The sequence below is a fragment of the Oncorhynchus kisutch genome, linkage group LG22 (genome assembly GCF_002021735.2).
Source record: "Oncorhynchus kisutch isolate 150728-3 linkage group LG22, Okis_V2, whole genome shotgun sequence".
Classification (NCBI taxonomy): domain Eukaryota; kingdom Metazoa; phylum Chordata; class Actinopteri; order Salmoniformes; family Salmonidae; genus Oncorhynchus; species Oncorhynchus kisutch.
The window spans coordinates 28,219,269-28,234,688 of record NC_034195.2 but is presented as its reverse complement, the minus strand read 5'-3'; the positions used below and the strand labels follow the sequence as shown (position 1 = coordinate 28,234,688).

At 38.2% G+C, this 15,420-nt stretch overlaps 1 protein-coding gene across 2 annotated transcripts; it reads right to left on the bottom strand.

The window, feature by feature from the left end:
- Positions 1-7,326: 7,326 nt before the first annotated feature.
- Positions 7,327-12,053, bottom strand: isl2a (ISL LIM homeobox 2a). Of its 2 annotated transcripts, none has more exons than XM_031801075.1 (6): positions 11,906-12,053; positions 11,333-11,517; positions 10,608-10,867; positions 9,604-9,887; positions 9,257-9,424; positions 7,327-8,110 (listed from the first exon to the last, which is right to left on the bottom strand). In XM_031801075.1, exons 2-6 carry the CDS (start codon positions 11,386-11,388, stop codon positions 7,994-7,996), a joined length of 885 nt encoding a protein of 294 aa, XP_031656935.1. In that variant the 5' UTR covers positions 11,389-11,517; positions 11,906-12,053; the 3' UTR covers positions 7,327-7,993. The 2 variants fall into 2 exon arrangements, with proteins under 2 accessions (XP_031656935.1, XP_020311202.1); XM_020455613.2 differs by having other exon boundaries at positions 11,328-11,517; positions 11,906-12,033.
- Between the last annotated feature and the right edge of the window lie 3,367 nt (positions 12,054-15,420).

The following is a 15,420-nucleotide window of genomic DNA, read 5'->3' as shown; positions in this document are numbered from 1 at the left end:
AGAGAACCTTGTGAAGATGCTGGAGGAAACGGGTACAAAAGTATCTATTTCACAGTAAAACGAGTCTTATATCAACATAACCTGAAAGGCCGCTCAGCAAGGAAGAAGCCACTGCTCCAAAACCGCCATAAAAAAAGCCAGACCACGGTTTGCAACTGCAAATGGGGACAAAGATTGTACTTTTTGGAGAAATGTCCTCTGGTCTGATGAAACAAAAATATAACTATTTGGCCATAATGTCCATCGTTGTTTGGAGGAAAAAGGGGTGGCTTGCAAGCTAAAGAACACCATCCCAACCGTGAAGCATGGGGGTGGCAGCATCATATTGTGGGGCTGCTTTGCTGCAGGAGAGACTGGTGCACTTCACAAAACAGATGGCTACATGAGGATGGAAAGTTATGTGGATATAATGAAGCAACATCTCAAGACATCAGTTAGGAAGTTAAAGCTTGGTTGCAAATGGGTCTTCCAAATGGACAATGACCCCAAGCATACTTCCAAAGTTATGGCTTAAGTACAACAAATTCAAGGTATTGGAGTGGCCACCACAAAGCCCTGACCTCAATCCCATAGAAAATTTGTGGGCAGACTGAAAAAGCTTGTTCGAGCAAGGAGGCCTACAAACCTGACTCAGTTACACCAGCTCTGTCAGGAGGAATGGGCCAAAATTCACCCAACTTATTGTGGGAAGCTTGTGGAAGGCTACCCGAAACGTTTGACCCAAGTTAAACAATTTAAAGGCAATGCTGCCAAATACTAATTGAGTGTATGTAAACTTCTGACCCACTGGGAATGTGATGAAAGAAATATAAGATTAAATAAAACATTCCCTCTACTATTATTCTGACATTTCACATTCTTAAAATGAAGTGGTGATCCTAACTGACCTAAAACATGGAATTTTTACTCGGATTAAATGTCAGGAATTGTGAAAAACTGAGTTTAAATGTATTTGGCTAAGGTGTATGTATACTTCCGACTTCAAATGTATATGTATGTATATATGTGTATATATATTGTGTGTGTGTGTGTGTATGTGTGTGTGTGTGTATGTATGTATGTATGTATGTATGTATGTATGTATGTATGTATGTATGTATGTATGTATGTATGTATGTATGTATGTATGTATGTATGTATGTATGTATGTATGTATGTATGTATGTATGTATGTATGTATGTATGTATGTATGTATGTATGTATGTATGTATGTATGTATGTATGTATGTATGTATGTATGTATGTATGTATGTATGTATGTATGTATGTATGTATGTATGTATGTATGTATGTATGTATGTATGTATGTATGTATGTATGTATGTATGTATGTATGTATGTATGTATGTATGTATGTATGTATGTATGTATGTATGTATGTATGTATGTATGTATGTATGTATGTATGTATGTATGTATGTATGTATGTATGTATGTATGTATGTATGTATGTATGTATGTATGTATGTATGTATGTATGTATGTATGTATGTATGTATGTATGTATGTATGTATGTATGTATGTATGTATGTATGTATGTATGTATGTATGTTGTGTGTGTGTGTGTGTGTGTGTGTGTGTGTGTGTGTGTGTGTGTGTATATATGTATGTATATACATACACGTTTGTATGTATATGTATGTATGTATGTGTATATATATACACACACATACATATACACACACATATATACATACATATATACATACACACATATATATATATACACACACATACAAGTGTATAAAAATGTACTGATTGCATATGTCTTCACTCCCCAGTGTTAACTTGATGGAAGCACCTTTGGCAGTAATTACAGAAATACGATTCTAACAACTTTGCAGAACTCGTAGGGCATCCATTCTAAATTGGATTGGGAATCATTGATGAACAGCAATAATCAAAACTTGTCTCAAGCAGATTTAGACTGTTGGAAAAGCATTCCAGGTTAAGCTGGTTGAGAGAATGCCAAGAGTGTGCAAAGGTAAAGGGTGGCTATTTGAAGAATCTCAAATATAAAATATATTTTGATTTGTTGAACTTTAATTTATGGTTACTACATGACACCATATGTATTATTTCATAGTTGTGATGTCTTCACTATTGTTCTACAATGTAGAAAATAGTTTAAATAAAGAAAAACCCTTGAATGAGTATGTGTTCCAAAACTTTTGAACGGTTGTGTACATCCGGTGAAATATCTATCTCATTGTTCTGTGGTTCCACTCTTGTGATTATTTGGATCTGACCCAAACCTGAAGTTTCTAATATAGGACAAAAAGTGTATTTCTTTGGCATGTGTTCTTGCAGTGTTACTTAACGGCCTTATTGCAAACGTGATTTGGAATGGATTTTTTTTACACAGGATTCCTTCGTTTGACTTTGTCATACCCAGGCCAGTAATGTGGAGTGAATTCGATGTTGTTGATCCATGCGCAGTTCTCTCAGCTCAGCCAATGATTTATGTGGCTTTGAAAATAATCTTAAATATGCACACCTGCTATTTTTGAACTTTTCCTTTTGAAAAACAAATTCCCAAGTATACAGTGCATTCAGAAAGTATTCAGACCCCTTCCCGGTTTCAAAATGTTGTTACATTACAGCCTTATCCTAAAATGGATTAAATAAAAATGTTTCCTCATCAATCTGCACACAATATCCCATAATGACCAATCAAAAACAGTTTTTTATAAAAACAGAAATACCGTATTTACATAAGTATTCAGACCTGTTGCTATTAGACTCGAAATGGAGCTCCGGTCCATCCTGTTTCCACAACATGATTGGATTCCACCTGTGGTAAATTCAATTGATTGGACATGATTTGGAAAGGCACACACCTGTCTATATAAGGTCCCGCAGTTGACAGTGTATGTCTGAGCAAAACCCCCAAAAAATTAGGTCGAAGGAATTGTCCGTATAGCTCAGAGACAGGATTCTTTCAAGGCGCAGATCTGCAGAAGGGTACCAAAACATTTCTGCAACATTGAAGGACCCCAAGAACACAGTGGCCTCCATCATTCTTAAGTGGAGGAAGTTTGGAACCACCAAGACTCTTCCTAGAGCTGGCCGCCTGGCCAAACTGAACAATTGGGGGAGAAGGGCCTTGGTCAGGGAGGTAACCAAGAACCCGATGGTCACTGACAGAGCTCCAGAGTTCCTCTGTGGAGATGGGAGACCCTTCCAGAAGGACAACCATCTCTACAGCACTCCACCAATCAGGCCTTCATGGTAGAGTGGCCAGATGGAAGGGGTGAAGGTTCACCTTCAGCACAATGACTCTAAGCACACAGCCAAGACAACGCAATATTGGCTTTGGGACACGTCTCTGAATGTCCTTGAGTGGCCCAGACAGAGCCCGGACTTGAACATCTCTGGAGAGACCTGAAAATAACTGTGCAGCGACGCTCCCCATCCAACCTGACAGAGCTTGAGAGGATCTGCAGAGAAGAATGGGAGAAATTCCCCAAATACAGGTGTGTCACGCATGTAACGTCATACCCAAGAACACTTGAGGCTGTAATCGCTGCTAAAGGTGCTTCAACAAAGTACTGAGTAAGGGTCTGAATACTTATGTAAATGTGATATTTCAGTTTTTTATTTTTGATAAATTTGCTAAACATTTTTAAAACCTTTTTTTGCTTTGTCAATGTGGTTTATTGTGAGATATGAGAAATTAGATATTTCTGTATTTAATTTTCAATAAATGTGCAAACATTTCTACTTACATGTTTTCTCTTTGTCATTATTGTGTGTAGATAGGTGAGAAGAAAAAGAAAATTGAATTCCGGCTGTAACACAATGTGGAAAACGTCAAGGGGTCTGAATACTTTCCGAATGCACTGTAAATACAATAATATACACACACTTAAAATGGCATTCCAGTCTACTTTTCACCTCATTTAACACCTTATTTCCAAAAGGGACATCTCATTAGGTGGTTCAGGTAAATCATGACATGGCACAAGTGGGGGTTGGGCCTTTCCTCTTTTGTCCTCAATTGTTCCTAAAGCAAGGGGGAAGTCGATGACATCATGGATTCACATCAGACCAAATCCTTGAATGCCCTACTCCTTGAAGTTTCCAGTTGTCTAAAAAACACTTTTTTACTGTATTTATACTTTACTGTATTTATAGTATTTATAATTGGGATATCGCTTTTCAACAGTAAAAGTTAATAAATTGCAGTAGGATGTCTTTAAGGGTATACCAAAATAGTTTTTACACAACTGCAAACTTCAAGGAGTTGGTCTTATAGTGATGTCATTGACCTCCACCCTTGCTTGCGGGAACAACAGAAGAGGAAAGATCCCCACACTTCCATACTTACAGTAGTGTGTATACAGTTTCGTACTGCTCCCCCATGGGAATCAAACCCACAGCCCTAGCGTTACAAGCGCCATGCTCTACCAACTGAGCCATACAGAACCACCTATTGAGCTGTGCCTTTTTGTTAACTAAATCAGGAATAAATTAGCTGAAAATTAGCCTGGAGTGCGTCATATTTGCTGAGCAGTTTCCATTCTCGCAACTCCGTTAGGAAGGATGTCCAGAACTTTGCGGTGTCTGGGTGATATGATACACCATCCACAGAAGAATTACCATACTTGACCTTACACAAAGGGATATTCAGTGTCTTGGGATTATTGCTGAACCTCCCCTGATCTATGCCTGTCTGAAAATGTATCTCAGACATGCTTTTAAAGCTCATTGGTGGCTTGAATCATTGTTTGACATTCACCCTCCAATTGAGGCACCATACAGACACAAGGGAAGTTGTTCTTATATCATGAGAACCACTTTTGCAAACACATGGCCCTACTTGAACAATTTTTATTTTTATTTTTTTATGAAAATATTTTCTGCTGAACTTATTTCTATGTTTGACAGCTGGGGGTGTGAAGACCTTCACAATCAAAACTTTGTTTTTTATTACTTTCAGAATGATTCTAAAAATATATATTTTACTCTGAAAATGTTGATTAGGTTGTTTATTTTAGTGGGTCGAAATCCTAATTGAATCCATTTTTAGATTTAAATTTAAGGCTTAGAAATGTGAGAACAGTGCAAGGCTGTATAGACTTTCAGCACTGTATTTCATAGCTCCCAACAAGGAGTCTTACCAGTGGATCGTTTTTAGAAATAAACCTTTCATATAAACAATGCACAATGTAATAATCATTTTCAGTGTTTGTATGCAAGCCTGTACAGGGCAGGGTATGTTCTCACAATGTTACCAAGTGTTCATTGTAACTGCTGTTGAGCATTTCTTACATGCCAAGCATCTCTTCAACTTTTATCTAAACTGAAGAGGTCTCTCATACTAAGGGATAGTACATCTGTAAAACTCTCAAAAACATTACTCATGCAGTTTGTATTCTGTGGTAAACGTATGCTCTCAGGCAAAGTTCTGAAATTCACCTGCAAGTGTTAATACGGTCAGTTGCGGACTTACCATTTAGTCAATTGCTTGCGGGCCTCACATCAGGGGGCCTCGTGAATAAAAACATTAGGAACTCAGTCGGGTCTCAATTTACCGTTGGGAGTTAGAATAGTAGAATACTTATGGTTACAGTTTTTCTCATATCATTCACTGACAGTCACTCAATTAGCCCATGTCAGCTAACATTTTATAGTTTGCTAGGTAAGTTGGTCTAGCCAGCGATCTAAACATTGTAATCATGGCTGAATTACTGACAGGGCACGAAGGGCGCATTTTGGGGAACCCCGACCTTCAGTCTCTCTTAGGGCCCACAAATGCTTGAGGTGGCTCTGGGTGGGGGGGCCTCACACTGGCATCTGCCTGGGTCTTCCAAATTACTTAATCTGCCCCTGTCTACAGTAGGTTGGGTGCCTACCAGGTGCTTAAAAAGTATACCCCAATTGTTTATGCATCAACCTGTAGAGTAGCCTAATTAATTACACAGCATGTTATATGCTTTGAGTCCAGAGTTTAGGACAACTGGTGACTTTAGTATGGGAAATGTGTCCATTAAATTCCAATAATTTGTTATCCGCATGAGGAAATTACAGTAGGCTATCTATTTTCATTCTGCCGCTCAGGGCGCATCGGTGGCGCAACAGTGGATGAATGATGCTTTTGTTTGGGCTTATGATGTGTTTCAGATACATCTAGCCTATTTAGATGGATGATTGTGGGCTGTAGATTTGTAAACTACCTATATAATTATCTGATAAAAGGGAAGCTATTTTCTGTGTGACTCCTTTTTTTTAAAACTTTATTCTAGACATTGCTTTTTATACGCGAAATAAATAAAATACGCAAAACATGTCTAAAGTCAATTATGAATGTGTATTAGGCCTAAATAATGTTTAAATTGCGATTAATTTGATTCGGCCTGTATCTCAAACACGCTATATGCTTTGTTTCTAAAATATCTGAGTTTTTATCCACGATGATGAAATATTTCCAGACGAATAATTAGGTGGAGTATAATGGCAGGAAACCTGTATTTATTGGTCAGTAGGCTACTGGATGCATAGCAATTATTGACATAATTGACATAGCAAGATAGAGTATAGACCTAATGGCTTTTTGATTTGATGCCAGACGTCACATAGAGAGGCCTACGATGTTTCTTTCAATTGCTGTTTCATGTCGTGATAAATAGATTAGACTGCTATTGCATCCTCTGTTCAGAAAGTTCATCCTAGACAATAAATTGTTGATGTCTAGTTGGCTATATGTCAGTCGTAGGCAAGCTTGACGTACTCCATGTCCAGAGGCTATTCCTATCCGGGATTCCGGCTGAAATTAAAATAAACCCAAGACACTCCAGAAAGCGTTATCAGGGTGAGAGTCCCCTTTAGCACTGACTCCAGCGACAGAGAAGTGGGTTTGTTGTGGTTCCGTTCAATGTATCGTTTGCAGGTGATGCCAAGCATAGATAAAGAGCCGCCTAGCCCTGTCTTCTGTCTAGACTTGTGACTTTACAAGTGAAACTGGAATGATCACATCGCAAATCCATGTGTGGAGGCCCATTCAATGAACAATTTGTCCTCGGTAGTGATTAACAGGCCTCAAATGCTTGAATTTGACCCGCTATGATGCTGCTCCTTTATCCATTTTGAATAGCCAATACAATTAAATTGACAAGCCTACAAATAGTTTTGGTCTAACAACCCTAAGCCATTTTCGGAAATAGTGTCCTCTAAACTGACATCAAATCATTTCTTTTGAGTGATTCGAAATAAATTTGAGATTATATTGGCCTATTATAAATCTCAGACGTTTTTCATCCTAAAAGTGACATAATTTAAATTAGGCCTAAACCTACCATAAAGTGCTGAAATAGCCGTTTCATAAATACATAAAGTGATTTATTTTGTCAATTGAAATTTCGGTGAATATTTTAATGAATTACTGCAGAGATTTCGCATGCAGTTCATTAAACATGAAACAATTAATATGGGTTTATTAAGATTACCTGTCTTTCCTCACAATAAATAATAACTTACTTTTTCTTAAAAGGCTGAAACAATTTGTATCTCATCCACTTAATTACAATATTTTACAAGACTTGATATTCATAATCTCCAGAAATCATGCACATCTATACAGATATGGGGCTCCATATGATCCCAACCCAGCATAGGAAATTTAGATGAAACTACAATGATGACCGTGTGGCCACTATGGATAACGTTCTGATATGTTCATTATAAATTAGCGGCTCATAATAAAGTGTAGATATAATCCTCACGTATGTCCAACCATGTAGGATCCGAGGCTCAGGCTGCTTTAGTTACAGGCCTTGGTTCGCACACTGGTACCTTGAAATTCATCTGATCCTGAACAATGCTGTGGACAGGTCCATCCGTGAAAAAAATTGGTATCCTCGTAGACAATTCCAACGACATTGTTCGTTAAATAAGATGAAATCATTTCCTATCCATGCTGTGAGCTGGCCAGTTCTCATGCAGGACACGCGGGAGCATGCTGGGGTTCGAAGCGACCTGTTGGGCTGGTCTCACGTGTCCACCGGACTCGCTACCATGCTGTTCGGTGTGTCCGGCAACTGCGACGACAGGGAGGTCACATCACTGCCGGAGGAGTTACCCATGGAGCCCGATTCAGAAAAAGACACCTGCGATGAAAACAGGTGTTTAATTAGCGTTGTTTCCTAACCGATATTGCAACAAAAAAATGTATTGCATAGCCTATTAATATGGACCCTAAAGCCGATGCCACACGAAGCAATCTGGACGCAATGTATGTTGCTCCGTGTGTCTAAATTGCATTGCATAACAAAACAGAAATCAATCATATTTCATGCAACTGATTGTATGCAATGTCCAGTGAGCAGAACTCATATCGTTCAGTTCCGGACTCCAACCAGTTGTCGTGTCAACACAGCTGTCAGTGTTGCTGAAAACCGAGACAGAAAATACATGCCAAATGGGGAATGTATAAAAAAATTCTAGACATAATGGCTAGTCATGGGTTATGTACATGGTCTGGCAGACAATACATGTCATTTCAGAAGTGAACCCAGACCATTCTCTATCCAGTTTCAACTGAAATTGTTCAAAATGTACTGCACTGGCTAGTTAGCTAGCTTAGTTTATCCCTAGCTTGGTTAGCTAGCTAAATTAGCTATATTGTTAAAACATGGTTGGCAAATAGGCAACATTTTGGCTAGTTAGCCAAATTGTACAGATAGCAGTTTGTCTATATCGATGCTGTTATAATTACCAAACAAATAAATGAAACCGTGATGTATGAAAGGATTAGATGTAGATGATTTCAATAGCGTTTGAATTGCTTAGTGTATCAGCAAAGTTGATCTAGAAGATGTCGCTTGCAGCTTGCATTGACTTGCTTAGTTAAATAAAGTTGTTTTTAAACCACATAAAAAAGGAATTTACAACATAAAATGCGTCCAAATTGCTTCGTGTGAATCAAAGATTATTTAGGCCTATAATAATATGTATAGCCTATTACAGCCCATAATGTAAATCGATCAGCATTCGAATTTAATGAATAAAAACATATATTTATTATTTAGAAATGTATTGAGTGAATAAAGCATCAGTGTATAATCTGAATTGAGATTCAGAGATCGAGTGGATGGTGTTCAGCTCCGTGAATAAACATTCATTTATTTAAAAATGATTGTGTGTGTGTGTGTGTGTGTGTGTGTGTGTGTGTGTGTGTGTGTGTGTGTGTGTGTGTGTGTGTGTGCCTGCCTAGAGTGTGCAGCTCGCTTTTTCTTTTTAATGTGGGTGCCTACCAACTGCTGGAAGGCGGGCTGGTCCAGATCACTCTGCAAGGCGAACTCGCTCAGGGCCTTCCATGGGGGCTGGTAAGTCTGCACTTCTACTGGGTTCCCTTGGACCGTGTTGTCGTGTCGAATTGGACTGCCTGCCACCAGAGGCGTACCCGTCAGTCCCTGAAGATTCTACAGAGAAAACGAAAATATATCACAACAAACATCTCAACAGCATCTGGTTGTCTCAACATTTAAAGTGCAATATGCATGCATTGCATTCAACATTTTGGCACGCGCCATTAAATTACACCTTTATTTTTAGAAGACCGAAATGTTTATGTTGAATTGGAATGTCTCAATAAGCTCACCGTTTTATCGCTGTGATGCTGTTGTTGAAGTTGCTTCATGAATATCGATCTCTTCTTGTCTTTACAACGCTTGTTCTGGAACCAAACTCTGATGACCCTTGGGCTAAGACCGGTCATCTCAACCAATTGTTCTTTCATAAGTGCGTCTGGTCTTGGGTTGGCATTGTAACAGGTCCGAAGGGTATGAAGCTGCTTCTCGTTTAATACTGTTCGCACCCGAGTGGTCTTCTCAGACTGCTTGTGGACGTGGTTCCGATGAGGAGGCTGTCGAACAGACACAGGATCTGTGGGACAAATATTCAAAAGGAAATACCTTTGAAAATTGAATTTCCACTGACTGATTCAAATTTAGAAATGAATCGAAAGGAAACATGGCTGATGATAATCTTCTTCTCCCTATTCTGCTAATAATAGGCGAAGGTTGATACATGTCATTTCGTGATAGACCAATTAATAAGATGCTTTGTTAAACTTCTATTAAACCTATAGGCTATATAAGTTTGCATCTCCTTGCAAATAGGCTAGTAACTCCCCCAAAAAATGTATTACATTAAAAGAACATTAATTATTTTTATGTTGTAGAATTAGTCTTGTGTTTTGATCGAGGTCTTCTATTCTCTCTTTTTCTAACTTCACACCTACAAACCCTAAACGTTCAGTAGGCCTATATTAGGCTAAATTACCACAAATATATCGACCATTGCAGAAAGTCTAAATGTTACCTTATTGTTTAAAACAAATAAAGTCTAATAACTTAAACAACTTAATAGATACAAACATCACCCAATAGGCTGTACTTTGTTTAGTCTACCAATGAGTGTAATTTAATAAACTAATAGGCTTAAAAGTCTGAAAACTTACTCAATAAAAGGACAATTTTACAGACAAGAATCATCATTATTATTATTATCCTAATATTATGTTATATATTTTAGTTGTTATTAACGTTGTTATTAATATTATACTCTCGCGATTATTATTACCACCAATATTATTTTACTGACCTGCAATATGAAGAGACCTGGAGTGAATAATTCCCGGACTGAGGGGACTTCCCGCTGAGGCCTGTTCCATCAGTAAACCATGATCAGCTCGACACAGCAGCTCCTCGTCCCGCAGAGAGAACTCATCCCCCGGCAGGAGATGCCTGCTGCACACCGAGCACCTAAAACACTCCATGTGGTACACGTTGTCACGAGCTCTCATCACTAGATCGCTGCTGCAGAAGCCAATGTTACAGTTTGCACATTTAATCCCAAATAATCTGAAAAGGACATAGGAATATGTCTTAATATGTTATAATGCATGGGCCTATAGCAGGAATGACTTCACGCATCCTTGCCTGGTTTTAATGTCTATGATCCTGGCTGAGTAACTCAAATGTATTTAGCCATCAGCAACAGAAAATCATAAACAGTTTGGGAATTCATATTGTGCCTACTAGGCCTATATATTACACACGTTTCGTTCCAAGCATAAAACAATAGACTCAAATCATCATAAAAACATGCTTACGATAATTTAATTTTTACAAAATAAACCAGAAACCTTGACTAGCCTGTATGCTATTGTCTCTCATATAGATACTTTTTTGCAACAAGCTTCTCACACAGTTCACACAGTTCCACTTTCTTGTACAGTAACTAAATCAAATCACAATTTTGGCATTTGGAAATTCCAAAGCTCTGAAATCATGTTAGTGAGGAAAGTTAGTCAACTCCTACCTTACATAATCTCTTTTGCAGTATGTCTTGCCATCTCGGACGAAGCAAGTGCACGTCTCATCCAGGTACTGACTGCATTCCGCGCACTTCAGACACGCAGCATGCCACTCCAGGTCCGGGGCGACCCGCAGGATGTACTGGTCGTGGATCTGACTCCCACAGCCCACACACATTGCGATTCCAGACTTCTCTGTGGAATGCACATTGTATATTTATGCTACCACCACGTACACCCATGTAATCCCCCTGACATACTCGCTAAATCCCCGCATGTGTTGTGTCTACTCTGTAGTCTGTCAATACATCTTGTCCTGTTCTGTCATCCTTGTCATTTCCAGAATGAAGGGCCGTAGCCTACGCTTAAAACTGATCATAGACCTCTACTAAGATGTATTCATATCACCATTAACAACGATAAAGGCCTTGCTTTCGATTCACTGGGTCTGTTTAACTCTAAACATATGCATAGGATTGTACGTACAATGTTCCAATAGTAGCCCAATATGATTTGATAATTAATCAATCTTAAATGTGCCTGGGTCAAAGTAAAAAAAAGAGAGACACAAATGTTTACTTACTTTTGGAATGATCCCCCATATCACCCAAGAAAGAAGAATTGAATATAATATCCACCATACAGGAGGGATAGTGCAGGCCGATAGCTGAAGAAATGGAGTGGGAGACTGCCCCGTCCCGTTCCAGGCTGACAACTTCTATTCCTCGAGTGAGAGGTAGGAAGAGAGCAATGTCCCACGCGTACAGTGACGTCACATGCAAACCTGGACCTCTGTGCGTTTAGGGAGGGGTAAATTATGCGTAGTCTTTGACTATGAAACAATACTAGATCAACATTGTTTTTGTCAATTTGTTTTTGTCCAAGCCAGCGTTTGCTTTTTTGTTTGAAAAGAATGAAAGTGGAAGAAAGTTCTAAAGGTAATTAAAAGCCATTAGAAAATGAAATGTCATTTTGTATTTTTGAAAATACTATTTTTGCATGATAAGAAACATTTCATTAAACTAAAAACATGTTATTTTCTAAACATAAATTTAATTACACACATATGTTGAGTGGAAAGTGAAACTTTATTGTTATGATTATGCTTCTAAACTTATTATTGTGATAATGAATATGGTGATGATGATGATGATTATTTATAATATTCTTAATATTCTTATTTGTATTATTCTTATTTTTCCTGGTGACAATACCTTATTAAAAAATATGCATTGCAAAAGCATATTGAAAGCCTTGGTTTCAAAGGGTAAGATAAGAATAAGAGACCTCATAGAGAACTATGAGAGTGTTCTATGAGTGAGCCCTCTACTGGAAAATGAGCAGAAACGTCCTTTTGGAGCAGAAAGGTCAATTTTGTTGTTTATGTTTTGAAAACAGCTACATTATTTCATCAATATTATTATGTAGTCAAATTGTGAAAAGCAAACTAAATCCATCCATAATAGTAAATGGCGAAGCTATTTTGACATGCATTTCCTGAACTAACTACTCAAATAAATGTTTCCATTCTGCAATATTGTATAATCCTAATTCAAATTCGATTAGTATTTTCCGAATATATAAATCAATTAATCTTTAGATACCGTTTTCAGTAAGTTTTAAGACACGTTTTGAAATGGAAAATCCATCCATTTTTGTGCATGTGCAATAAATAAATACATTATCGCAAAGAAATGCACGATATCAGATTACCTACCGGTTTATTTGTTCAAGATGTCTTTATTCAAAAGGCCATGTGGCAACATCAACCTTCTCCTGAAAATCAAACTGCGACTGTGTCTCGAACCTCACCTTTGACATTGACCCTCACCCCAGATACAAATACAGATACAAATTATTTTAAGTTACAAATCGTAATTAGGATAATGGGATGTCGATGTCGTCCAGAAAACAATGAATCCCAAAAAAAGCTACATATTTTTTTATTTGAAGCAATTCTTCAAGTTTGATTCCAAAGCTGTTTAAAGAAATAAACATTTAGCATAAAAGTTGCACGAGAAATGGATAGGCTATAAGCAAACGTTAACCAATCATTATGATTGCCCTAATCGAATAAATGCTTTATATTTCAACGCAATTACATTTATAGACATATAGGCCAGTTAATCACTAAACAAAACTCAAAAATGGAATAGGCTATATGGAATAAATTGCAATTCAAACCGCAAATCTGTCTAATTTGAGTTGGCAATGCATAACTATTGTTTATGAAAATCATAATTTAGTTTTGTGAATGGCTACTTAATCTTTATTTGTTACATGTTCATGAATGACATCCATCCCACTCTGAGACGTTAAAATAAAACGTTTTTAAATGTATCATTTATTTCGTTGTTCATTTGGCCTAGATAGTTTAAAAGTCTAATTCTTACAATCATTTATACATGTATTCATCACGATGTAGACATGTCCCAAGACTGCAATCAAACAATCAAGACACACAGCTCACTGGGCAGAGACATCAGTTGAAGGTCTAGTTGTGATTTACATTTGCTGAGTTGTCAACTAACGTGACTTCAACGTGAAATCAACAAAACACATGTCACCATGTTGTTGGATTTAGGTTACAAGTTTGGTGAAAAAAATGCAAATCCAATCAGTTTTCAATGTTGACTCAACTTCATCACGTATATTTATTTGTTTTAAATTATGTGGAAACAACGTTTTTTAAATGGATGTTTTACCATTGGGCATGAAAAATAGCTTACAGTTTAAGATCTAAGATAAGACTAACCGTTTGCCTGGGTGAAAATGTCTCCCTTATTGCACTTACCCAGTAAACATGTCCACATTGGCACGATGTGGGCTCAATGCGGGCTCAAATATTGGCCCCATGTAGGCTGCCAACATTGGCCTCTGCACCTTTGCTATTTAATAGGAATTTATATATTTATTGTTTATTTCTGACACTTAATTCAATGCATAAACTGTATAATGTTCAATGGTTTAAGGTATTCAGGAAACTTGATATATTGTATCAGAAATACAGCCAAGTTGTTGCGATCATACATAGGCCTATAATTTATATACCATAAGTAATAGACCTACATAGTTTCTCATATGTCACATGCACGTATTTAAGTATTTTTAAAGACTTCATCATTGTACAAGATTAAACAAAACTGGGCGTCACACAACAGAACCCTTAAATTGGAAGTTGAATGACGCTCAGTAATGGTTGCAAAACAAGAACTATGTGCAAACCATGGCCCCCAAATATTCTAATGAGCCACCGCCTTCAGCTGGGCTTGGTGTGGGCTAGCCGGTGCTGCAGAGGAGGCTGGTGGGAGGAGCTACAAGAGGACGAGCTCATTGCAATGGCTGGACGGGTATAAATGGAATAGTGTCAAACATATCAAACATATGAAAACCACATTTGACTCTGTTCCATTTATTCCATTCCAGCCATTACAACGAGCCCATCCTCCTATAGCTCCTCCCACCAGCCTCAACTGCCGTGCTGGGCTTGGTGTGGGTTAGCCTGTGTTGGGCTTGTTGTGGCTGGTGTGGGCTCGGTGTGACCTTGGTGTGGGCTAGCCAGTGCCCAACTTTCCCACTGAATAACCATAGGGGCCAATGGGGTAATGTTTGCTGGGTATGGTCTAGGGCAGGGTTTCCCAAACTTGGTCCTGGGGCCCACACTGGGTGCACGTTTAGTTTTTTTCCCTAGCACTATCAAAGCTTGATGATGAGTTGGTTATTTAAATAAGCTGTGTAATGCTAGGGCAAAAAAAACTAAATGTGTTTGGGAAACCCTGTTCTAGGGCAGCGATGGGCAACTTTGATGGGGAGGGGGGCCACAAAAAATCTGAACTCATTATAAGGGTCTGCAGTACCTTGCCCCGAACCAGTTATCACATTTTATTTGGTGTGCATCTTGCCCGGTTCCATGTCGGTCCCTTTACTCTTCTCATAGAACTCAGTAGCCACATTGGCTACTCATTGAAATTAGTATATTTCCAGATCTGGATTAAATTGATATGTATAATGATTTTATTGGTGACAATAGAAGGCCTATCTAGTTTTCCCTGGGTTGTGCCGTGGCGGAGATCTTTGTGGGCTATACTTGGCCTTGTC

What these genes read in the sequence shown, in the direction of transcription:
- isl2a (XM_020455613.2), bottom strand. Translation starts at nt 11,963, where the DNA reads ATGGTGGATATTATATTCAATTCTTCTTTCTTGGGTGATATGGGGGAT. An exon ending in TGCAAAAGAGATTATGTAAG is followed by an intron (nt 10,868 to 11,327) that starts GTAGGAGTTGAC and finishes TGTCCTTTTCAG; the next exon opens with ATTATTTGGGATTAAATGTG. An exon ending in CAGGTCTCTTCATATTGCAG is followed by an intron (nt 9,888 to 10,607) that starts GTCAGTAAAATA and finishes TTTGTCCCACAG; the next exon opens with ATCCTGTGTCTGTTCGACAG.